Source organism: Melospiza georgiana, chromosome 1 (genome assembly GCF_028018845.1).
Source record: "Melospiza georgiana isolate bMelGeo1 chromosome 1, bMelGeo1.pri, whole genome shotgun sequence".
NCBI classification, from domain to species: Eukaryota; Metazoa; Chordata; class Aves; order Passeriformes; family Passerellidae; genus Melospiza; species Melospiza georgiana.
Window position 1 is genome coordinate 69,769,816 of NC_080430.1, and position 25,011 is coordinate 69,794,826.

The following is a 25,011-nucleotide window of genomic DNA, read 5'->3' on the forward strand; positions in this document are numbered from 1 at the left end:
TAGATCTTTACTCACAATTTTTAAATTTATCTTGTGAACTTCTTCAATAGCAACAGCAGCTTTGCTCCTCTTTTCCTGAGTGCCTGGAAACCCCAAGAAGTGTGGAGTCAAGCTGAGCTGCAACTGAAGTGAGAAGGAGCTTTAGGACCTCAGCTTAGTTAGCTACAGAAACCAGGGTGGAATAAGAAAGGATAAGAAAAAAGAAAGAAATATCAAAGCATTGCAGACCTGTGCACTGTGCATCAGGGGAAATAGATTTGTTTGTGCCATTAGATGTTCTGTATAAGGGAGGTTTCTGTAAAAATTAATGTCTTCTGGCAGCATTGTGGCTCAGGACCTATCCCTGTAAAACAGAGTGTTGGAGCCCTGAGAAAGGGGGTCACTGTAAGTTCTCTCTCCTCTCCTGCTTCAAAGGCAAGACAGTCAGTAGCTTCTATTCAGTACATGATATCTTTGAAGGAGTCTATTTAAAAAATCACCCAGTGCAGGAATCTCCAGACTTTCTGAGTTCACAGGCTGGATTTTCCCATTTCCATGTGCTGTTAGAGTGAGCAGACAGGGACATCCCAACAGTGTGATGTCATGCAATGACTTTGTCTGCCACAGAGCAATTGGCTGTGAAATGTCCTCATGTGAGGGCCAGGGCCTCCTACACCCAGAGATAACGTGAGCACTGGGGAGTGAGGCAACCACAAAGAACTGGCTGTGGAGCATAGTTCAGGCTGCCAACTCGTGGTGCAAATCAGAGCTGGAGAGATCCTGAGCCAGCTAATGCTACTGGCACAATGTCAGCACCCTCCTGTCAGCATAAAAAGGGTTTATCTTGTCTACATGTCCCAGTTCTGACATGCACTCAAACTGTCTCCTGCCTCTCTGTGGGTTGGGTTAGCACCAGAGACCCTACAGAGAGTGCTCTGCCAGGCATTTACAGGCCTTTGGTAGTAAGTCTTTGGATAGTATTGAATCTTCTTCCTTGGAGACTCAGCCAGAGAATGAAATCACCACTGCATGTTACTCCATCTGAGGAAGGGCCAACATTGCAGATATCCCAACTCTGAGCCAAAGCTGGCTCTACTTTTCCACTGCAGCCAGAAATGTGTGCTCAAGATGTAGATAAAGGCGAAAAGACCAAGCCATCCTGATAGCACTTCCCTACAGAGTTGATAAACATAGTACTGAGCCTATGTAAGAATTATTTGGCCAGCAACCTTAGCATGCAATGCCAAAGTTACTCAGCTTTATAGCACACTAGTACCAAGACAACAGATGTGTGTAAATGAGACTAGTGTGGCTGATGCTGTCAGGTGTCTACATGTGTGTTTACAATTCAGCTCTACAAGCTCCTGACAGAAGTAACAATTCCCTTACTCTTTCATTTACACCCCCTATTGTTCCATTTGCATTTTGTTTTGTTTGGTTTTTGGTTTGGTTTGGTTTGGTTTGGTTCTATTTCAGAAGATTAGGGAACCTGTCCCCTCTTCAAAGAAAACATTGGAAATTGCTGACTGTGCTCTTGAAGGCTCTGCTCATCTTCCCAAACTTCCTTGTGGGTTCAGGATTTATGTAACCATTAGCAAGAACCAGATCATGATTGTCTGTCAGGAGCAAACACTGTCCTCTTGTATTCACTATTTATAACATAGTGCAAAGTATCCTGACTTCTAGGATATCCGTCCCTGGCAAACCTGCTATGTCTGCAGGGATGTAGAGCATCCCTGGTGTCCCAGAGCACCTCCTCATGAGACCAAGCTAATGCAGTGACCCCCTACTCTGTGGGACAGCTGTGTGGGGCTCTGGGCTGAAAGAACCTTGCATACTCCTTCAACAGCAGCTACAGCTGCTGCCCTGTTGAGAAGAGGTATATTAGGGTGTCTTGTGGCTTTGCTTGTTTGGAAGGGAAAATGGGATTTTGAGGTTTCAGAACAAATGAGAATGATTTTTTGCCAAACCTGCTTATGAGGTGCCAGTGGCAGTGGTCCCATAAGGATGTCTTGAAAAGTTTTTGTGGCCTCTTTGAGATCCTATCAGATTCCTATAGGCAGATTTTCTGGGAAGTGATTCTGCAGTCTTCCCATGTACACGTGGCATACACAGACATGGTGGTGCAAAGTCACTGCCAGAGCACAGCTCCTCCTGTCCCCAATAGGCTCCTACACCGACATGCAGCTTCCAGCAAAGACAAGGATGTCAGTTCCTAACCATGTTAAAATAGTAATCTCTTCCCCCTCCCACCTTTCTGAAGGAGGTACGGGAGGTATTTTTAAAAGTAGCACTTGTTAACAGTTTTCAAGGATATCAGTTCAACTGCTTGGTTTGCTCTGCTGCTTTGTTTGGATTGCTGTTTTTAGAAACAGATTATGTCAAAACTAGAAGCAAAATATCAACTGTAGATGCAAGCTGGGTCATGCACAGTTGCACTACAAAGAACAAAAATGTGTTCAGCTCCCAGATCTGTTACCTCTATAGGTTCTTCTCTCTACATTGGCTTTCTTTTGATGGTTTATATTTGAAGTGTCCAGTGCTCTGTCTTCTAGTGTTTTCTATTGATTTTGCTCTCTTATTCTATTCCTTTATTCTTCTGTAGGTCTTTTCCTTCCATTGTGTTCCTCACTGATCTGAATGAGTTTCATGGGTTACAGCATCCCTGGCCTGCAGGGCAAAGTGGGTTATTTATGTGCATTGAATATCTACAGAATGAAAATTCATGTGCTCAGAATAACCTCTTGGATGAAGCACAGTAGCCCCAGATTTCTCAGAAACACAAATGTCGTGGCAGCTTGCAAGTTTCAGATTTAAAGCTGGAGTTGTCCTTTCCCAAAATGTAGCAGCGTTCAGATCTGCAATTATCTCTACATGGGCAGTATAAAAATAAGCAAGCAGGAAAATGAGTTTAATATTGAAGTTCTTAAATAGTAGGAATGAAAAATATAGAAGTCTGTCCCTCCGTCTGCCATCATTGCTTTTCATTACCCTATTTTTGAATGAGGCCAACTTTCAGCCTAAAATATGAAATGAAGAGTAGATTTGAGAATGAGATACGGAACTCATCCTTCTCACAAATGTGTCTTCTGTCTGTGCTTCTGGTTGGCTTCCAGATTTAGTTTGGCTCTACCTCAGTCTCAAGGGGTGGAGCCTCACACAACTTTGAATCCTGGCACTGAGCATGTTTACATGTAGCCTATCCATCTAGCTGCTTTTAGAGTTGGCGGAGTAAAATAAGCTCCTCTGGGGTGTGATTTGTCTTATTATGAGGCAGACTCTCACGTGAGGTACTTTGGAGGCGTGTCATGCTTTGGGACCCATTTCTGGCGGAGAAAGTTTGGTGATTCAGCCCCAGTGTGGTGGTTTATATTCTGGGCATCCAGAATATAAACCACGTGAGGGGTGGATGCTCGGAGGGAACAGAGCACTGGGTATCTGCATATGGACTCATTTGTGTTTCCTCCATCTGTGTGTACTTCATGAAAGAGCTCTTGGCCTCTGCTTGGCAGTGCAGTAGTGCAGAGAAGAACAGGGCTCTGCTCTACTAAAGAGCCCCAAAGCTGATGTCTGTGCCCCAGAGGGCACTTGTGTGCTAGCAACAAGGGTGGTGGGTACATCTGAACTGGGGAAGGGCTCTCACCTAATCTCCTAAACTTACCAACAGTCTAGCTGGTGTTGTTGACACCAAGGCAAGGAGCAAGCTGGAGTGCAGCTTGGTGCACTAGGATAAACAATAGTGAGCAAGAAAAGCCTGGACAGTTCCTTCTCATGCTGGCAGGGCTATCTATGCTCTAGCAGTGCTCAAGCCAGTGAGACTGGAGCCTGCTGGAGAGAGGTGGGTGGGGGTGTGGGTACAGGCTGCCTGCAGGGAGCTGTTGCAACTATTTTTCAAGTTACCAGGCCCTGTGAGGGGCAATGAGAGAGTAGGTTCTTTTTGCCCACTAAAACCTGTCACCTCCATTGAAAATAAAACAAAAGGACAGAGGACTACTAGAAAATTTAATAACTGTCTTCACTTCTCACTCCAGGTCGCTACCCACAGCAAAACAAAGGCACCTACATCCCAATCCCAGTAGGCGGTGCACTAAAACCTGGTCAGTGGGGAGCGAAGGTTATCCACAGGGAAAACAACTCCATTCGGCTGTCCATCATGTCCTCTGCCACCTGCATCATCGGCAAGTTTCGCTTGTATGTTGCTGTCTTGACTCCCTATGGCATCCTTCGGACACGCAGGAATTCAGCGACCGACACCTACATCTTGTTCAATCCCTGGTGCCAGCGTAAGTACCTGCTCAAAGGCTTGCACTTTGTGTTGCTGGGCTCATCAGCTTTTAGGTGGGTTGGTCCAGGAATGGGGGCGTGGTACCAAGGGGGTTGGAGACATGTCAGTTTGGGTCTGGAAAATTTACAGGAGCTCTGCCAAAAGTCAAGTCTTTCAGGCTAGGGAATAGCCCTGTGTGAGCAGGGTTCCATGCTGGAAACCAATTACTTCATTTTGTCTAAACTCTGCAGTTTTATGAGGCCAAACCTGTGTTTGCCAGCTCAGGCTCCATTTCTCATAGTAAACACACCCTAAGGCTTTACTCTGACTTGAATAGGCAACACTGAGAGTCTCCAGTGTGCCTGTGTGTGCCTTAAACAAGTCAATATAAGCATAATTTTTTCCAGGATTTGTTGTGGGGCAGGATGTGGTGGCTTCACATACTCTGTTGTCTTACATTGCTAATTGCCACATTTGGGATTGAACATCTGAAGTCAAAATATTGTGGGAATTTAATGGGAGCTGCACAGGTTGGGTGGAGGCAGCTTGCTGTGGCATCACTGGTGGTGCTTTCCTGCTGCTACATGACATTTGCCCTTATAACTTCCCTTTTAGTGGTGACTAATTACCAACGGTGCCCTCTCTGAGGAACAAAACATTTTGCAAATGAGCCTTTTTTTTATAATACAGTGGGTTGAAGAACAATTATTTTTTTTTTAATCTCTCGGGATCCTTGGAAGAAATCAAGCTTTATGCTGTCAGGGTCGTATTTTACCCAATGAACTCTGTGTCTGGCTTTCAGGAGAGGGCAAGGAGGACCAGAGATGTTTGGCTCTGCCTTCTGACAGGCTGTAGCACTGTCTTATCTTCCGACACATGCAAGGTTCCAAATCACATGTATTGCAGTATATTTAGGTCACCAGCTAGCTTCAATATTCTCCTGCTACCCTTCCTTCATCTTTCCATTTTTTTACCACAGTATTTGCATCAAATAATCCTGTACCAAAGAAGGGCCCTCCTACCAAGTGACAAGTAAGTTTAGCATTATTAGTAGAGCCCATTATTCAGCTGCACTGCTGTCACTACATGGAATGATTTGTGCTGGGTTCATTACTTGCCCCTAGTCCAAGGGAATATAAGCAATGATTAGCTTATGCATTATTTAAGAAGATATAGATTAATGCTGAATAAAGAGGAGTTAGTAAAGTGGGAATAGAGGGAAGGGCAGGGCTGAGGGCCCTGCCACACTATGAGATACTTCTGAAAGCAGTGTAAGGTACCTCATAGCAGTGCTTGTTCTGGAGGGTGGGCAACAGAAAGAGAGAAAACATTGCCAAAGCTATGATCAACTGTGAGCAGACAAAACTTCTCAATGTTTTGGCATCATCAGACTCACAGCTTCAGTCAGGGAAGGTAGAAAGCTCTACCTAAACGTAGAGCACTACTTGGTTTTAGTCCTGTGTGTTTTAACAGCCAGCACAGCTATGCTGCAGTGGCTCAGCTCATCTTTGGAAAGGTATAAACCCCAGGGAAAATCTTCTTAAACTGCCTCAGTTTAACTTGTGTTTAGCAGACAACCAGCCAGGGCTGCATGCAGTCCTAATGTGGAGAAAAGATGTGATGTGGGGGGGTTGCCTACCCCACTGTGGTGTGACTGGGACCACACAGGCTGATGTGAGGTGTTAGAGGGAAAAAGGGAAAATCGATCCCTACTTCACAACTCCTTGCCCAGCAACTCCACGTGCAGACTGATCCACCATTATTCATGGTACACAGACACTTTGCTCTCCTGTGCCCTCCCTCCCTCACACCTGAGCTGAATGAGCCAAAAGCCAGCAAGATTAAAAACCACAATATGGGAGTAAACCCACAGGGAGCAAGATATGCAGCAGTTGCCTCCAGTGCCAGGCATCAGCAAGGCTGATGGAAAAAGTCTGCCTTAGGAAAGCAAAATTATTTTCTGGGCAGCAGAGACATGTTGTGTGACCCTAGGTCCAGGGCTGGCAACTTGGGGACCACATTTCCCTCTGCAGCTTACATTTTCAGGTGTGTCTCAATGGCTTCAGGTCCTGTCCCTTGCTGAATACTGTGGTTTTCATTTCCTGCTTGTTTAATTTGGATTTGGATATATCCTCATTTCTTGTTCCTCTTTTACTCCTAGGTAGTTTGGGTAATTGGCTCCTATATCTGTCTTTCCCTCCTCTCCTTTTGTTAGAAAATCAAGGACTGTTTCTTCATGCTTTATCCCCTGGCTGGAAAAGATTTTTCAGTGGAATGACAAAAGGGTAGAAAAACTGAGGCAGTTAAAGTGCAGAGAAAACAATAGTTTGAAAATCTTCTAGGCTTGTTTGCTGGTTTAATAGCTAAGCAGAAAAGTCTGAGTGAAAAGCCTCATTAAAAAGAGAGGAGAGTGATGCCAGGAATGAATGGGGATTGTTATAGCAGGGAGCAGAGTGTCGGCTCTAGAGCCTGGTGCAGCTTTCCGACTCATCATCTCAGAGGAGCATCAATATGTCAGTATGAGCTTTTCTTTAAGACAGAGGCATTTGTGCCCTTTCTTATTACTCCTTTTCTCACTACAGTTCAGTTTTGACATATTTTCCAAGGCAGGGTTGTTTTTCTTGTCCTGCTGCTTCAGAAGAAGTTTGAATACTTTACCAGTCAAGCTACAGAGTACTTTGCTTCCAGAATCATCATATGTTTTTATATATTTTAATCCCTTTAGCTATATTTAAGACTGATAACAAAGAATGCTTTAAAGACACAGGGCCAGGTTCTCCAAATTTATATACACCAGCCCCAAACATCTGGGAATTTGCCTAACTTGTAGATTGAGATTTCAGCTACTCAGGTGAAGTTTTAATTACTTAATAAGCAAGGTAAAGTTTGTGAGGAGAGGCAGCATCCTTTCTACAGCCAGATGACACAGCTGAATAAAACAGATGTGCTTTTAGGCATGCAGAGCTCTCTTCAGTTCTGGAACAGAAGATAAAAATGGCAAGTAGTTAAGGATAACTTCTTGGAATTTAACTAAACTCTTGGCAATATCAGACTACATGAAAGCAGAGAAGAACTCCTTTGATCTGGATACTGTGAGCTCTTTCCAAGGAGCTGTGAGCTCTTTCCAAGCAGGTGCTGAGTCCCTGCAACTTTCTGCTGGGGAGCATTAAGTGCTTATCAGCAAAAGACCTTGGGCTGACTTCTGTGACTCTCTCACAGGTGGAGGTGCACAGTGTAGCTGAGTAAGTTGCAGACCCTGTGGGCTGAGGTGTGCATTTTGCTTACCCAAGCCTCATGCAAGTGGATTACATTTAAACAATTTAATATATTGCAGCTTTATTGGGTCAGCTGCATATTTCTTCTGCTTAAATGTTCTAATACAGTTTGAGGATTAGTAACATGTGGTTGACTCTGGACTCATCTCACATGTTACCAGTCATCCAAATCTGGCCCAATAACATTTTATTACTTTTATGGGTAAATCTTAAATTTGATTGCTTGTGCCATAGATTCCACATGGGCAAAATTCACACAGAGCTTCACCCTTCTGCTACATTAATGTAGGCAAGTACTAGCACTATTCAAGGCAGCATACTGACCTTGATCCTGGGTAGACTCTTTTTTGTAGATAACTGCATTGGCGTCTTGCAGCTTGGAGTTTGTCACAGCACTGTCCTCTTCCCAACATGAGCCCTGAGGGTTCCAGTTGAGGCCCAGCCTCACATTCCTGGATTCCCTCAGGAGCACATTGAAGGGAGGCTGGGAGCTCAGGGCAAGCCTGCTGCTTCCACTTCCACCTGTCTGCTGGTGCTGCTGCCCTCAGCTGTCACTGTCTGCATGAAGAAATGGCTTTTCCAGCACCACAGGATGGCTCTGCTGGGGTTAGGGTCTCTCCATGCCGAATATAACTCATTCCCTTTCCCAAATATAAAGGGTTACTCTGCACTCCTCATGTCTTTAGCAAGGGATTCCTCACCTGCAGTGCTGCCTTCACATGAAGTGCATTTTCACCTTTCCCAACTTCAAACAGAGTAGCGTGGAAGCTAATTTGCTTCTTTGTAGCATTGCTGGTGTCTCAGTAAATTCCCAGGATAAAAGTGAGTAAAAAAACCTCTGAACTGCTAGAGAAAAAGAACAAACAAACCCAGCACATTTCTGTGGAATTCTTCCGTTTGTCAGATGTGAGCCTCCACTTGTACAAAATAATTAGGAGTTGCATTATGTAGAGCATGCTTAGCATCAAAGTAGTCACAAATGCCTCATATTTTTTTTCTAAACAGTCTCAAGGGCAGTGAAAGCTGTCAAAAATCAAAGCAGCTGGTTTCCCTATAAAACACAAAAGACCTTTTTACCTTATCAAAAACACAAATATTTAAAATAATTGACAGAGAAGTTAATCAATTTTCATCTGATTTAGCAAAGATCACGCAGTCACAAAATAACATAAGCATCTCAATTGATACCAGCAAGATCAATGTTGATATTTTTAATCCCCAAAAAAAAACAACAGCTGTCAAGAAGGCATATGCACACACTTCACTGAATGTGTATCTGCACAAAAGAAGGTGTGAATTCTGCTTCTTTAAATGAACTCTATGTACTATTTGTATGAACAGACTTTAATAAAATCCAGTGCTCAGTGAGAGAAGGCAGATAATCGTTCAATGAGCAAATCAGGCAAATCCAGCCTAATGAAACAGATCCTACATGATCTATATTTTTAGTGGGATGTTATACAGAACTTGTTGGACCACAAAAAAATCATGTAATATAAAGTTTCATAAGTGTATGAGAGTCCCTACTTGCAGAAATGGCTGCAGCCTTTTCATTCACTGTCAAGTTTGAACACTCTCTTTCACCTCGTAGCCTCTGAATATAGCAAACTTATGATCATCCACTTTGTACACGGCTGCAACTTTTCACTGCCCTAGGCCATGGGTACTGAAAAGCTTACAAACTTCTTAGTGGCCCTGCCTTTAGAAGGCAGGTGAATATCACCCTGCCAAATAACAATAGTGGGTCTCAGACCTGTCTACTTTAGGTAAAACTCCATGGAACCTGCTGTTCCTCTGCTTGCTCCAAGTTGTACTTAGTCATCAGGGCCTGGATCGCAACTGCCATAAAGCATAACAGCAAGCACTGATCTCCTCAAATGCAATGCAGGCTCCTTGAATTTAACCCCTGCTTCTCTAGCTTTTTTTTTTAATTAATTTTTTTTATTTTTAATTTTTTAAAAGTTTCTTAATTTTTAATTTTTTAAATTTTTATTTTTAAAATTAATTTTAAATTTTAAAATTTTGTAATATTTTTAATGTTAAAAAATATTTGTAAATTATTTTTATTTTTAAAATTTTTAAAATGATATTAAAATTATTTTTAAATTTTTAAATTTATTTTATTTTGAAATTTAAAATTTTTTTAAATTTTTAAGTATTTTTTTAAATATCTTTTTAATTTTTGTTTTAATTTTTTAAATTTTATTTATTTTAATTTTTTTAATTTTTAAATTTTTAAAAAAATTTTTTTGTTTGTTTGGTTGGGTTTTTTGGGGGGCTCAGGTTTTAGCTTATTTTTGGCCAAATTGCAGATTCATGGAGAAATGAAGAAGCTTTTGAGGATGAGGTTTACATAAAAGTGCAAATCTGATTTGCATTTCAACAAAACAGAGCAAATCAATAGGCTTTTAAAAGTTAAATGATCCTCTAGTAATTTGTAATGGAGTGCTGAAGAAATCTACTATGACAGTAGTGAGTGTAGTGAGTTTTGTACTTGCTCATATCAAGCTGTTGGAAATTTCCTTTAATTTGCTGTCTGGAACCACAGTACTGATTTCTTCAAATTAATTCATTTCCCTGGTATTAATTGTTAACGTGTATCTTTTACTCTCAAAATACAAGCATTGGTACAAGAAAGAAATCTTTAACTATTCTAGAATCTCAGCATCGCAGCCTGCTTCATACTTCCCTGTGAATGTCTGAATGGTTTCCTGTCATTCAGGGTTCCTTATGAACGTTAATAATGAGTTATTTACGCATGTAAATCATATTTGCAAGTCAAGTATGTATGCATATGCTCTTGATTTTTGATATAAGTCTAGTCTAGAATGTACCTTTTGTATATGTTTTGATAAAGACCTCATGCAATTACTTCTAGGTCTCACTTAGACACTTGTGAATATGAATTTCTCCTCATATTACCTGATCAGTCAAGCTATGTGGGGAAGGGATGTTCCAGTCAATAAGTAATGCACAGAAAAGTCAACCAAACCTTTCTTTTAATATGTTAGAAAAACTGTATTCCATTTTTTTTAATGCACTACAGGTTTTTCTTTAGATCTCTTGACCTGAGCTGTTTTCCATTAACATTAATAGGTTTGAAATTGTTCTTTGATCTGTCTATATAGATGCAGAATTGCATCATGGTGCTCCAACTTTTAAATTAGTTGTACACACTAATCATAAAATTCTTGATGAGATGTGACATTTTAATCATACTTTACAGATCCTGAGAAAAACTGGCAGGAGTTGCCAACACTTTTCCATCTTGCTTGTTTTTAAGTTGTATATCATATTCCTAACTAGGATGACCACCTCCTTATCCTTGTACTCTGTTGAAGCAAGTAATGCTTTGTTTGATGCAAGAGGGGAACTTTTCACCAAAGACGAATGTATTATATGCTAGGATGTTTTATCGGTCCTATGTGAAAATTAGGCACTTGTACTAATATTTATTTTTGGTAAACTAATGCAGTGGATGCTGTGTACCTGGATGATGAGAAAGAAAGGGAAGAATATGTCCTGAATGATGTTGGTATTGTATTCCATGGAAACGCTGAAGATATAAAATCAAGAAGCTGGAGTTACGGGCAGGTGAGCTGTTTAGATCTCCTCTGGATGCTCCCAGTAGGACAGCAAATGAGTTTAATTGACACCAGACTGTGGCTGAGACTGTGGGCTCTGGAATGCATTATTGGTTTCTCTTTCAGAAAGATAAGGGGTATAATTTTAAAATTGCATGAAGTGGGTGTATGCCTAATCCAGAAAAGCAATATTATAATAGCTGATATTTAAAGACCTTGTTTCAGGGGCATATTTCAGATACTAAGAGGCTGCCTGTTGGAACTTATAATCATTAGCTGAGGTTTCCACAGGGCATAGGTATTTCTGCTGCTGCATTATTGCCGCTTCAGGATCAAATCAATTTATGAAAGGTAGAGTTGTTTGTTTGCCTTTTTTTCATTTTTTGACAACAGGTTGTATTGCTTTTTGACTTTTCTTTTTAGCTTTAGCAACTGGGTGGAAATAATTTTGTTATTTTTGTGGATCAGATAGTCACAAGGTTCCCATGACAAAGTAGTGTTTAATTCCAAAGTTCTAAATTCTCTCTCCCTTTTCTGCCTGGGCTTGATATCATCAGTCTCCAGTGGTCTCTTGCAGTCTGGGGAAGACAGCCTCCACTAGGCTGGAGTGGGGTATTGATGTGCCTTCAATAACACAGAATCATAGAATAATTTGAGTTGGAAGGGATTTTTAAAGATCATCTGTTTCCACCACCCCACCATGGACACAAACACCTTCCATTAAACCAGGTGCTCAGATTCCTGACCAGCCTGGCCTGGAACACTTCCACGGATGGACCACCCACAGCTTCTCTGGGTAGCCTGTTCCAGCAATTTACCACCATCATTGAAAAAACCTTCTCCTTTATATGTAATCAAAACCAACCCTCTTTTAGTTTAGAACCACTACCCCTTGTTTCAGACTTTTTACTTCCCTATTTTACCTCAACTTTCTCATAAGAGCTACCCAGCCTAAAAATCCCCACAGGATGGAAGAATTCATTTATTGTGTTAGAATGGGAAAAAGGCATTGCCAAGCAGAACTGAAATTGTAGCAAAGCTATAATCCTAGCTGTCACTCAGAGGGGCTCCAATAGACAGATATTGGACATGGTCAATTTGTCTCATCTGTTGATTTTCACAACAGCACAATTAAGAAGGTATTTCCTTACTACTGTGGTGATGGATCCGTTCAGTTTTTGTGGTACCTCCCTAGCACAGCCTTGCAGAAGGGTCCTTACAACTTGCTTTTTCTCCCTCAGCTAAATACCACCTCAAAGCTTGAGCAGGATGGATTGCCAATGTGCTTGCCCTGGAGAGCTCTTTGAACTCACATCTCTCTTTTTTCCTAATTTAAGGGTACAATTTCATCTTTTTTTCCCTGTGGCAGCACTGCATTAGGGAGTTCCTGCCTCTGCACCATTCCTTTGGTTGTGTCAGTGCCGTTGTTTGCAAGGGCTGACTGGTTTCCTGACTGAGACAAAAACAACCCATAAATAAGGAGCAGGGAAGAAATTCCATAAACTGCTGGTGCCTCTGATATAAGAGATGTGGAGCCAGCTCCTGAGGCCAAAGCTGGGCTTGCATGTAAGCTGACCAAAAATGCCCCCTCCTGGCCCTTCTTTCCCCCTGCAAGCACTTGTGCAGCCATGCTGTGACTCAGACTGGAGAGCTGATCTAGCTGAATAAGACTCTCCTTGATTTTTTTTTCCCCCTGGGTAATTTCTGGGTTTGCTCTGTTCCTAGATTTGGGATTCACTCCATGACAGATGTAAGGGGGAGGGAGAGAGGGGAATAAGCAGCTGGGGTGGAAGATGCTGCCTAAAGCAGATGCTGGATTTATGTCCTAAGATGTTAAATTTATGGCCTATGGTGGCTTGGCCGGAGATGTTTATATTCTGGGATTCTGGCATCTTCCTGACACAAATACCAGCCTTCCTTGAGAAACTGCATTATTTATTTGGTTTTGCTAGGAGGTAGTTCTGCCTGGGAAGTTGGGGCCATTCCATAGTCCTTTGTCATGTACTTTGGAAATTCCTGTGTTGGTTGAAATCAGAGGACCTGATTTTCACCCCATGATGTGGTGCATCTTTTGCTATTGGTCTCCCATGTGAAAGCTGAGTGTGGCAGATGCATCTCAACAGGCCCCAGCCAAGAACTTTGATGGAATTAATAATTTTGTGGGAGTTTAACAGACATGTCAATCTGCAAAGGAACAGAAAAATGTTCTTCCGGTTCCCTTGCTTTCAGTGAAAGGGAGGAGAGAGTGTTCCTGATCTTACCCTGTCCATTTCCAACCATTAAAGACACATTTTTGGCAATCCTAGATGTTAAAAACAGCAGCATTTCTGTGAGTAAAAGCACTAGCAGAAAGGCCTATATTAAGATATATCATACAATTATGGTTTTTATATTTATGATATATAGCCCTTTACAACATGTAAGTCAGAATCACAAGGCCACACAGAGTCAAAGAGGTGAAAGGTACATGGTCATATACAAAAATGCAGATAGACTAGTGCATGGTATTGTTCTTAAACTAAAAAATTACTTAGGACAATGACAGCTGGAAGCTTTAACCTAGGTTGTGAATTGAAAAGGAGCATAGAGTTCAAAACTGGTTGGAGAGAGTTTTCAAATCTGTTGTCTGTAATGAGAAGCATCACGAGAGAAAAAAAGGCAAGAAATGTGGACAGAGGAAGAGAAAAACCCAGAACAATTGAAACATGGCTGCAATGAATAAGGATGGAGGTGTTCCTTGTAACATGGCTGTGATCCCTCCTAAGAAAGTGTAAAAGGCAGTCACTAAGAAAATTCCATGGAGGGTCCAGGGGAAATTTGGGTTTGGAAGAAATGTAGGCACATAGGAATTCTCTAGCTGAAAAATGTCAGAAGTTGGATGCCATGTCAATCATTTAATGTTGACTTTTGGTTTTGTGAGAAGCAGAAAAGAAAACAAGTGAACATAGAGTTCTGTTTCCATCATGGCTTCTCTCAAATCCACACATTGATCTGCTTGAGCCTGGAAACCCAAAAAACTGTGCCCATGTAATTCTACAACACATGCATTTGGTCAGGTCAAACCACAGGCAACATGAGATCACATCTGCCTGCAACTGACTGTGAGAAACACAGCCTCAAGTCAAGCAGTGCAAAAAGTGATACAGCCTCTTTACTCTGGTTTAAATGGAAGATGATCTATTGGAAACAGTTTAGCATGCAGGTGGATGCCCAGGACAGCTACATGTGCTGCTCTATAAAACAAGGCATGTCTGTGTGCGCTTCACCTGGGTGCTTTCTCATGCCTTATTTTCCACCTGCATTTTTTCCCAGGTGGTTTTACCAAAGTTCCTTCCTCCTGAAAAAGGTATATTTTCATTTCAGCTTCAATGGAATAGACAGGGACTGTGCCTGAATCAGGTTCACCCAACTGTCCTAGCTGCCCTGCCTACTACTTCTCTGGTTCCTCTGATATTTCAGAGATGTTCAGCCTTATAACTGCTATTTTTCTATTCCACTTCCCTCTAGGTAAGATTTTCTTGCCAAGAATGAAGGCAGAAAACTGATTTAGTTTGATTAATTATTTTTAAAATTCCTTAATAGTCAAGAAGGGTAAAACTGACCTTAGCATTAAGGCTACTATGCATCCTACACTACTCCAAAAGTGTAAGCCAGGTAGCCCTTGTCCTCTCTTCCCTGTTGATCCAGTTATTTCACTAGCATTCATGTCACTTTGTAAATGCTAAGGTGGAAGGCAACAACCCTGATAGCTATTTATTTCCTCTTTATTCTTTCTGTATACACTGGCAAGATTGACAGTGTCTCATAAACTGTAGATGAGAAAAGTTTAATTTGCAGGGTAAACCTCTTACTGCTCTAACCCAGGCCTGATTAATTGAAGTGCAGATAACAGATTTTGATCCTGGTAAAAGATTGTTGGGCCAGACTCGAAGAAAAGTGAATTTGAGCCTGGAATGACAGCTGCAAGGGCCCAGAGTTCACATTTTCTGTTGTGAGGATTCTCCTTGGGAAAGAGGTTCTCCACAGCACAGTCATTGACCCGACATTATTTGCATCACATCCCAGTAGAGAGGACTGGGATGTGCAATTATTCAGCCTCCCAGTAATGACAAAATACTAGTAGTAGGTCTCTGAGAAACACTGATCCTTGTTTCCCTATTCCCAAACACCATTAATTCAGTTTTGCTCAGACTATAAAGTGATCACTAGCGAATATCTGCTCCAGAAAAAGTAATTCAGTGCAAGTGTGGGTGATAATAAGAGAGGTGTGCTGCCTTGGAGGATGCTTGCTGAAAAGGATCCACATGGCAGTGGTATCCTCAAGGCAGAAGCAAAGAACTTCCATTGGCCAGGAAATGGCTGAAGATGTTGAAACACGATGTGCTTCCCCTTTCTTGGTTTATGCCAGAGCTCAGTGTCTAGGATGTCACTTCTATCCCTCCCATCTTCCCTGCTGTATCAGCAGCAGTCTTTACTCTTTGGGCCTTCCTTTTCAGCTCTCTGACTTCACTCTTTATTCTTCTCTCCCCAGACTGCCTGAGCAGCAGTTTGATCTGGGACCTTTCTCACTTTCTTCAGGAGGTAAAATTCAGGATGGCCTTATCTGCCAAGGAGCCCTAAGCCAGGCTGTAGAGAGTTAGGAAATCAATCCAGCTCTAGTAGCAGCTTGAGAGCAAAAACCCTATTAGCATGAATCATACCTTTCAGGATGCAAGCATAGGACATAAAACCTAGCACTATGAAGTTTCTGTCACAGCCTTTAATGTTAATATAAGTTTGTGTATCTAGAAAGTATTTGTTTTATTATTGTGCATTTCTTGTCTGCTGCCATTTTCCAGGGGACAGAGGTATTTTCCTTTGTTATGCAGTTTCTTCTGGGGAAAATGAAATGCATAGCAGGGCAAGTTCTGTGACAAATGGTTTCTGGTCTATTTAGACACCTCTGCCCTCAATTCATTCTTGTGCTTGTTCATGCTAGATTGAAAAAAATCTTTTCACTCTATTTTTGAAGAAGACTGTTTTAGGTCATTCAGTATTTTTGATGTCTAAATTTTTTAGACCAGGATTAATCTATACAATAAGCTTTTGGCTTGTCAATTTTAAACAGATTTAAAAAATAACTTTGAATTTTAAGTGTCTTCAAATTACACTGGCCAACCACTTATTGTTCAAGTTCTCAGCAGTGCACTGGCTGTGTCAGAGAAGCCCTGGAATTAGCAGGTCTGGAATCTATGAAGGACATAAAGTCCTTTCTAAGTAGACAAGCTTCTTGTAGTTATTATTATATACCCTCCTATTATATACTTGTTAGCACTTAAAATTTCATGTCCTGTCACAAAGTCTGTGTTGTCATTTCAACCTTCTGGAAACTGGACTGAGATTGAATTGAAAATTACACTCCCTTCCCTCACAGACTCTCACATTTTTATTTTTTTCCCACACATGGGTGATTATTCCAGAAGAAAATTTCTATTGTTAAACACAGAGCTTTGATGTGACCAGCTAATTTTGAAACTGATCAGCAATTACAACAACAGGGAAAAATAGCTTTGCCTGTTCTTTCCAGAATAAAAAGTGAGTCAATTTTTCCCCTGTGTCCCTTTTTATTTTCTTTTATCTAGTTTGAAGAAAACGTTCTGGATGCTTGCCTGTTCCTGATGGACAAGGCAGAACTGGAGCTCTCTGGTCGTGGAAACCCAATCAAAATCTGCCGTGTTGCCTCAGCAGTGGTATGTAATGGATGCCTAATATGTGTCAGAAAGGACCCATAAATCAAAGCTGCCCTGATTTAACTGGCCCTCTTGCCCTGACATGCTCTCTACAACACACAACAGATCAGTTGTCCATTCTGGAGTCTGACATTTTATTTCTCTCCACTAAGGTTCAAGCAACTGCTGTTGGCTTATTGCCTTTTCCTGAGAATTGTGCCTCACTGGTGGGAAAGCCACTTTTAGACATTGCACTCCAGGCAGAAGTGTTTCTTATGTGACAATGTGCTCATTTTCCAGTAGCTAATATAATTGAGAAAGCAGTTTCTGCTATGGATGATACAGTGGCACGATGGGTGGAATTTTGGATGGGGAACTGAGGGACTTTATGTGAACTCCAGCACTAACCTCAATGGAGTCTTAGAGCACTGCAATGGTGCGTGTTGTTTTGTCTGATCCAAGGTCCAAATGACCTAATCCAGCTGAGAACAGTCATATAAGTGGGCTGCTTTGGCCCCAGAGGAAAACACTGTGGGAACTGTCCTCTTTAACATGAGATCCACAAAACATACCCCAGTCAGAATGAAAGTACCTAAAATAACTGAGGAGACTATCCAGACCTCCACTCTTTCCAGCTGCCAGACTCCAGGAAACATGCTATGGGTGCAAGAGCAGTCCTATCCCTAATATTCAAGATGCTAGGCTCATCCAGGTTGTGGAAGACAGAGGCTGAGTCCTCTTTTTGCTTTATTAGAGGTCTGAACTGGTGCTTTCTGCTTCCCAGAATAATACTCTAGTCACTGAGCTAGAGTAATTAGATGTTCTCCTGAGCCAGCTACTAAAATAGACTGTCCACAAAACATGGCTGCTGGAGATAGATGATTCCTTAACACATTTGTTATAGAACTTGCCCAGGCTTTAAGAAAATGAGGTCTTTGTCTTAGAAGACATTGAAGTGGAATCTCCAGCCTCTCAATCTTGGATGTTAAATAGAATAGCTTCAGCAAGAAGTATTGAGAACACCTCTACTTCTCTTTGTCTTTTAACATTTTAGTTAGTTCTTTCACCCCAGACATTAGAAATCCAGCTTTGGACCTTTATATAGAAGAAAGAATCAAATGTGGTTTCCTCATCCCTGAACTAGTAGATGCAAAAGTCCCTCATGTAAGGAATGTGAAAGCCCTCAGAACAGAATTGAACAAAGTCTATGAATCCAAATAGGGCTTGGATATTAGTTGGGTTTTGAGCCACTCGACATTTTAGAGAAGTGGAGGAGTTTACCATTGAAAATCCAGGACTCAGCAGACTTTGGGGCTGATCTGCAGAATTGGGCCATAACTGGGTAGAGGGTTTGGTCATTGAAATCTGGACCTGAGTAATAAGTGGGCAAGAGATGCTGAAATCCCACCTGTGCTACTTAATCTCATTCTTGCTCAATTTGAAATGTGGTAGAGTTGAGCTTGTCTGAAGATATGCACCCCCCATGCTGGAATCCTTCTGAGGCTTTCTGGCACAGCAGAGCAGGTAGAGTCCCTCTCTTCTTCCACTCATTACAGTCAGAGTAGAGAGTGAAGATCAACATGCTGTCCTGTCCTTGAAGTGATTCTTTCCTTGGCATGTTTCCTACGCTGGTGAGATGGGCATAACCTCTTAACCCGTTGGTTGTGACTCTGAATACTTATCTCAGTTCAGTCCTAAGGTTCACAGGAAGTCAATTTTCTAATTATAAAAGAGTAGTTAATGCAGCCAAAAGTTTTTAAATGAGAATTGTGATTTATTTGGCTGGCGTGTAGCTGTTCCACATTAGCATAATTAAAAGGTACAGCGTGAATGAGCTTCTTGCACAGCCTCAACTGGTTTGGTTCAAATTGCAGCTAGGAGACGTATTGCTCGTTAATGCCTATCGGTATAGCCATTAGTCAGCAAAACTCTTTGCTTTGTATAATCTTACCAGAGGAAAACTTACACAGCAAATTCCTTCTTGTTTTCACATGGGCCAGACCAAAGAAATTAGTTTCTACTCTGAAAATAAGAGTAGACTGGTTCTCTTCTCAATCTGTTTCAAATTAGGAGGGATTTTATTAAAATCTCTGGGCCGATATGGACAGAAAAACAGATGATGGAAAGAATACAGCTTAATATTTCTGAGACTTGTTTACCAATATATAACTGATTATGTTTATTAAAAATACACGACAATGAGCATGCTTAATGTTAATAAAACTTATTAACTGGCAACATGGATACTCAGTGTGGTGATTTAATTTCAGAATTATTTTTAAGTATTTGACCTTCATTCAGAATTGTTCAGTGTTGGAGAATCCATGACCCTTAACAAGATTGTCCTACTTACACTCCTAGCTTCATAACGAAACACTTCTTTCTTACTTTCTAGCCTAAACTTGGCTATATTCACTCTTTCTCATCTTTGTGGTTTGCTAAGTAAAAGAGCTTTTTGTTATTCAGTCTCTGACATCTCTAATGCTCATTTCCTTTGATTTTAGATTAACTCCAGGGATGATGATGGTGTGATTGCTGGATCCTGGAACAATTCGTATGATTATGGTGTTGCACCTTCAGCCTGGACAGGAAGTGTGGACATTCTCTTGGAGTACTACAGTTCTAAGCAACCTGTCCGATATGGCCAGTGCTGGGTTTTTGCTGGTGTCTTCAACACATGTAGGTATCAGTGAGAAAAGCTCCAAGCTACTATGCACCTCTTGCTTAACAGAGTTTTTAGGTAAAACTAACTAAAATACTTCCTTGCTCTGTGCTGTTCAGGAGTAAATACTAGAGATACTTAAAAATACATGGCTGAAATAGATAGTCTTTGAATAAACCTCTGGTGTGTCCTTCAGGTCAGCTGCTCTTCCACACAAATCTATTAACTTTTATTGGTTCAGTCAAATGTACTCAGTGACTCACGAGGGTAAGGTTGTATGAAAGTTGAGGCCTTCAGCACAGTCCACATTTCTGTCATGAATTCTTAGACAGAGGGCTTGTTGTCTACACCTAAAAGATTAAATAAATACTCAGTATGGGGTATGTGATAGTGTTTCTGCTCCAGAAAGGCCAAATCTTACCTACTGAGTATTGGTCCTAGGAAAACTGAGGGGCACTGTCCCTGTACCTGTTAACTGAACACTATTAACATTTTATGTAGAGTTCATGAGTGGAGAAAATAAATGATGGCCTAGTTTATGAATTGTCTAGCACTACAAGGTTAAGTATAAACACATTTGGTCAAAATAGAGTTCTAGCGTTGCAGTAAGCAGAATGTTGCACGTCATAAAAAACACTGGGGAAAGCAGCCTTGGATTGGTCCCATATTTTGACTGTCTAGCAGTTTCTAACAGCATCATCTGCTAATGTACAGGAACACACTTGCCTCCTATGGAGTTGCTCCAACAGGTCCATGTCCTTCCTATGCTGGGGACCCCAGAGCTGGAGGTAGCTCTCAGAGTGGGGTCTCAGCAGAGCAGAGTGAAAGAATCCCCTACCTTGCCCTGCTGACCACACTGCTTTAGGTGTAGCCCAGGATGCTGTTGGCTTTCTGGGCTGCAAGTGCACACTGCCTGGTTATGTTGAGCCTCACACAATGGGTTTGAAAAAGTTCATGCAAATGTTTCGTATGGATACAATGCCTTGCCGTGGATTCCATGGGCCTCTTTGTCTTCTCTGCCCATTGCCTTTTCTGGATTTCCCTAGATGACAGACAGACACACACACACACCAGTTCTCCCACCTTCCCCCCACACTTGCCCTGAATCACCACTACGCAGTAATTTGCCTGCAGGCCACTGTGAAACTGGAGTGATGCAGCAGAGCCTGGAGCCTGCTGTGTTAAAGGGAGAGGCGTATTTATCTGGGGCAAAACTTGCCTTAGTTTGCTGACTAAGTTAGTCAAGTCAGAGACCTGGCAGTTTGCACTGCAAGTAGAAAATTGGTTGAGCATTATGAAACGCAAATATTGTCCAGTATTGGCTGTTCTGATGATGGCCACTGACACATCCAGCTGCTGACCACTGCACAGGGGACAGCGAAGGTCCAAACAATCACATGCAACTCTCAGGGTTGTTTTGAGGTGTTTTTGAGTCTCTCTCATCTGTCAATGTTTTATCATTGTGACCAGTTCAGCTTTCCAAGGTCACTATATTGTACACTCCAGATACTCATCTGTTAAAAATGCTAAAACATTCCAAAAAATGGTCATTAATCTTGAAATTGTCAGACAAATTATTTCCAATGAGCCCTGATGGTTCATGTGCTGGAAGCCTGGGAGGGCACTTGAATTAAGTTTAATCAATAGGTACATATGGTATTGGATGCATCCAGGTAATTTTTCATCCAGGAACTTGAAATGAATGTGCAGTGTTACACTTTATTGGGAGTCACAGTAGTGACAGTAATGAATATACAAAACCCAGCAGTAGCAGCAGGGCTGTTCAGCTCTGCAGCATTGGAACTATTTTTAAATAGGATTTTCAGTAAAAATCTTTTCCCTTAAGAAAAGAAACACAAACCACTCCCCAAATATCCACCCCAAACCAAAAACCACCACCACCATGACTACCAAAAAAACAACCAAAAAACTGGAAAAAACCCCAACAAAAAAGATTTTTAAAAACCCCAGAACAATAACAACAACAACAACAAAAACCTAAAAAAACAAAATAAACCCTGTCAACCACCAAAAACCCCTCACGCTCTGTTTCTTGCAGAACCATGTTGGCCCCTAAATTGAAAGCCAGGACCTTTTCCTGGCTGAGACAAAGTCTGTCATCTGGAGTAGCTGGGATGATGTGTCACCCCACAGACCTGTTCCCCTAGCCCGGGGATGTGCTCCGTGCCTATTTATCTGCCGGAGTGCACAAAAAACACAGAAGCCTACTGGTGCAATGTTTCAGATTATAGACATAGCTGTAGCACTTCCACAGTTTTTCCACATCTCTTAAATTTACCCCTTATCAAATGGTAAGAAGGGTCATCAGTGCTATTTTGTGATGGTGTGAGAGTGAGGGCTAGGGGCTTTTTTTGTGATCCTCCTTTTAAGGCCTTAATGAAAGAAGGGACTATTGACTACAAAATGCTGTTACTTGGCAGGCAATATGAATTATGTAACACATTTTATTCAGATTCTCAAACCTTGTGATTTCAGTTGCAAATAATGCAGCTTTTCCCCATTGTTAACAGTAATTTTCTACTTTATTCTTTGTGCTCTCCAGATCTTGTCTGACAGCAGACATCAAACAGGAAAACTCCAAATAAAAACTCCTTAAAAGGAATTTAAACTCCTTAATACTTTCTATTAATTTTCTTTTAACCATAGTCCCATAATTCTCCCAAATTACTGATGCTAAGAGACCTAATATATTGTGTATCTCTTGCAAGCTCAAACTTCTTTTCTTTTGTATCACATTTGGTCATGCAGCTGACCCATTGCACCCAGATTTGACCGGAAATTCCGCCATGTGGTCACTATGCAAAGCTGCTTTGAAACTATTGGTAATCAGCATCTGGTAATCAGATACTTCGGTTATAACCCTTGTATCAGTATTTGTCTTTAATGCTCATAATTTTGAGACCAAATTAAATATTTAGCATGTGCAATATAAATCAGATGCAAGGAATTATTTGGGTTGATTTGACTGAATTTTCCCATTTTGTTCTGGTAATTACTATTTCAGTCCTCTCACCCTGTCTTCCATGAACGCAGTCTCCATATTTGTCCTTCTCATCACACTTCTGTCTTTGCCACAGTTCTGAGATGCTTGGGGATACCTGCAAGACTCATTACCAACTATTCTTCTGCCCATGATAACAATGCCAATTTACGGATGGACTTCTTTCTGGATGATGACGGAAAAGTGGACACCAGACTTACAAAAGATTCTGTGTGGTGAGTCCTCCTGGAAAATGCCTTTAATGTGTCAATGATCAAAGTAGTAAAAAACATGATGGCAATGCCTGTATTGTGTTTATTTCTCTGTGCATTGAAGAACACTGCTGGCTTATGTGAAAAAGAATTAATAGATTGTTGGTGGGCTGAATAATATGAAGAGTTGTGGTATAAACAGGCAACCCCTGGGGAATCCTGCTATTAATATTCCCATACAGCACTCATTTAAGCACACTGGAGAGCTGGAATGGGCTTATGCTCCTTAGGGATCAGTTTTTCTAAAAATGGAAGAGGGTAGGATGGGCACTTCCATTCTTCTGGAGCCAAGGTGCAAGGGGTACCCCAATATCTGTGGAAAAACACCCTTTTTGATCTGCTTGTGCCCAGTTTCCATATTTGTAGACTGTTTTACATTGTGTGCACACAGTCATTGTTGCAAAGGGGTGCTTTCCAAAATAAGCCCAGTTCAGCTGAAAAAGAAACTAGTCAAGGTATCATAAAAGATACTGAAATGCTATCACCAGATTTATAAAAAGGAAACTCCTTAGGGCCAAGAGGAGTTTCCACAATCTTTTTGAGAAGGCAGTCCTCTAACTGGCTCTTCAAACTCTTACTGTCTTCTGTCTGACAGGAGAAGTGTAGCATATATTGATTATATGCTCTGTGTGGGATATTGGCCCTCAAGCCTCTCCTCCTCAGAGTGAAGAAAAGAATGTGACCTCTACATTCCTAAATTCAGGAGATACTTGTCCTATTCAATGTTAATATACTTGACTTGTGTCAATGAGATCTTCAACTCATTAGCATAGCAGCTCATCAGCATGTTTCATTAATAACTTCATCTCTGGAAGTCTGTGTATTAAAACTGCAATAAACCCACTACGTGGTGGAGGAAGTGACTGAACCTGTTGCTGTGACATCTTTTATGTGATTTTCATATTCAAGAGGAAATCTAAGGAAAGCAGGTTCATTTACAAGTGATGCTTGTGTCACAGCAAGACAGAGTAGTTGAGACTAGAAGGGACCCTTGGAAGTCACCCAACCCTCCTGCTCAGAGCACCGTCAGCTAGAGAAGGTTGCTCAGGTCTGTGTAGAGTTGGGCTTCGAGTATCTCCAAGGATGGGCACCCCACCACTTCTCTAGGAAACTTGTGCCAGTGCTCAAGCATTTTCACAGTAAGGAAAGTGTTTCCTGATCTTCACACAGATTTTTCTGTGTTTCAGTATGTGCCCATTGCTTCTTGTCCTGTCCTTGGACTACTGAGAAGAGTCTGGCTCTGTCTTCTTTCCCTCAATTCCCTAACCAGGAATTTATACCTATGATAAGATCCTACCCAGCCTTCCCATTTTCAGTCGCAGCTGCCTTAGTTTCTCCTTGTGTACAGTCTATGTGGTATCAGCTATTACTTCCAGTTTCTTTATCAGCAAACTTGCTGAGGGTACAGGGAATCTTGTAATCCAGGTAATAATAAAGCTGTTAAACAGCGTTAGACCCAGTCTAGAACTCTGGGGTAAACAACTAATGACTGAGTTTACCTGGGGTGATCACTACTGATCACAACCCTCTGATCCCAGCAATTCAGCCAGTTTCCAATGTATCTTGCTATCCATTTGTCTAGTCTACACTTCAAAGGTTTGTCTGTGAGGATGTTCTAGGAAATGGCACTAAAGTCAAAAGGACCAACCCCCATGCAGTGGTCTCCCCTTTGTCCTTTCAGTCACTTGTTTCATCAGAAAAGGCTCTCAGGTTTGGCAGGCACAGCTGGCTGCTTGTAAATCCATGCTGACTACTGCCAATCACTTAGTCCTTAATGAGTTTGGAAATGTTTTCCAGAAGAACTTTCTCTATAACCTTCCTAAAGATCAAAGGGAAGCTGACAAGTCTCTCTCTCCCTGGATACTCCACTCTCTTGAAGAGTAGAGCAATATTTAATTTCCTCCAGTCTGCAGGAACTTCCTCCAATTACCATGATCTTTTGAAGATAGATATGAGTGGTCTTACAGTGACATTGGCAAGCTCCCTCAGCATTTTTGATGGGATTACCTCATATTTTCCATCAGATTCATTGGATTTGTGTGTGCTCAGTTTGTTTAACTGTTCTCTGTCTTGTTACTTGTCTAGTTTTCAATGTTCCAAACCTCCACACTTGTTTCATGGGCTGTGATTCCTGAGGGCAAATCTTAGCAGTAAAAACCAAGGTAGAGAAAGCATTGAATGCCTTCTCCAAATCCTTTGTCACCAGATTGCCTGCTGTGTTCAACAGCAGAGCCACATTCTATAGGCTTCCTTTTGACACCGATTT

At 41.4% G+C, this 25,011-nt stretch overlaps 1 protein-coding gene across 2 annotated transcripts in view; it reads left to right on the forward strand.

Annotated features, from left to right (window-relative positions):
• The window catches only part of F13A1 (coagulation factor XIII A chain), a 59,894-nt gene that overhangs the window by 15,058 nt on the left and 19,825 nt on the right, over positions 1 to 25,011 (forward strand). For both annotated transcript variants that reach the window (XM_058025163.1, XM_058025169.1), the window contains exons 4-8: positions 4,011 to 4,262; positions 10,994 to 11,112; positions 16,724 to 16,831; positions 19,315 to 19,489; positions 22,571 to 22,709. In XM_058025163.1, coding sequence (XP_057881146.1) covers positions 4,011 to 4,262; positions 10,994 to 11,112; positions 16,724 to 16,831; positions 19,315 to 19,489; positions 22,571 to 22,709 — 793 coding nt within the window. The remainder of the gene's footprint in view (positions 1 to 4,010; positions 4,263 to 10,993; positions 11,113 to 16,723; positions 16,832 to 19,314; positions 19,490 to 22,570; positions 22,710 to 25,011) is intronic.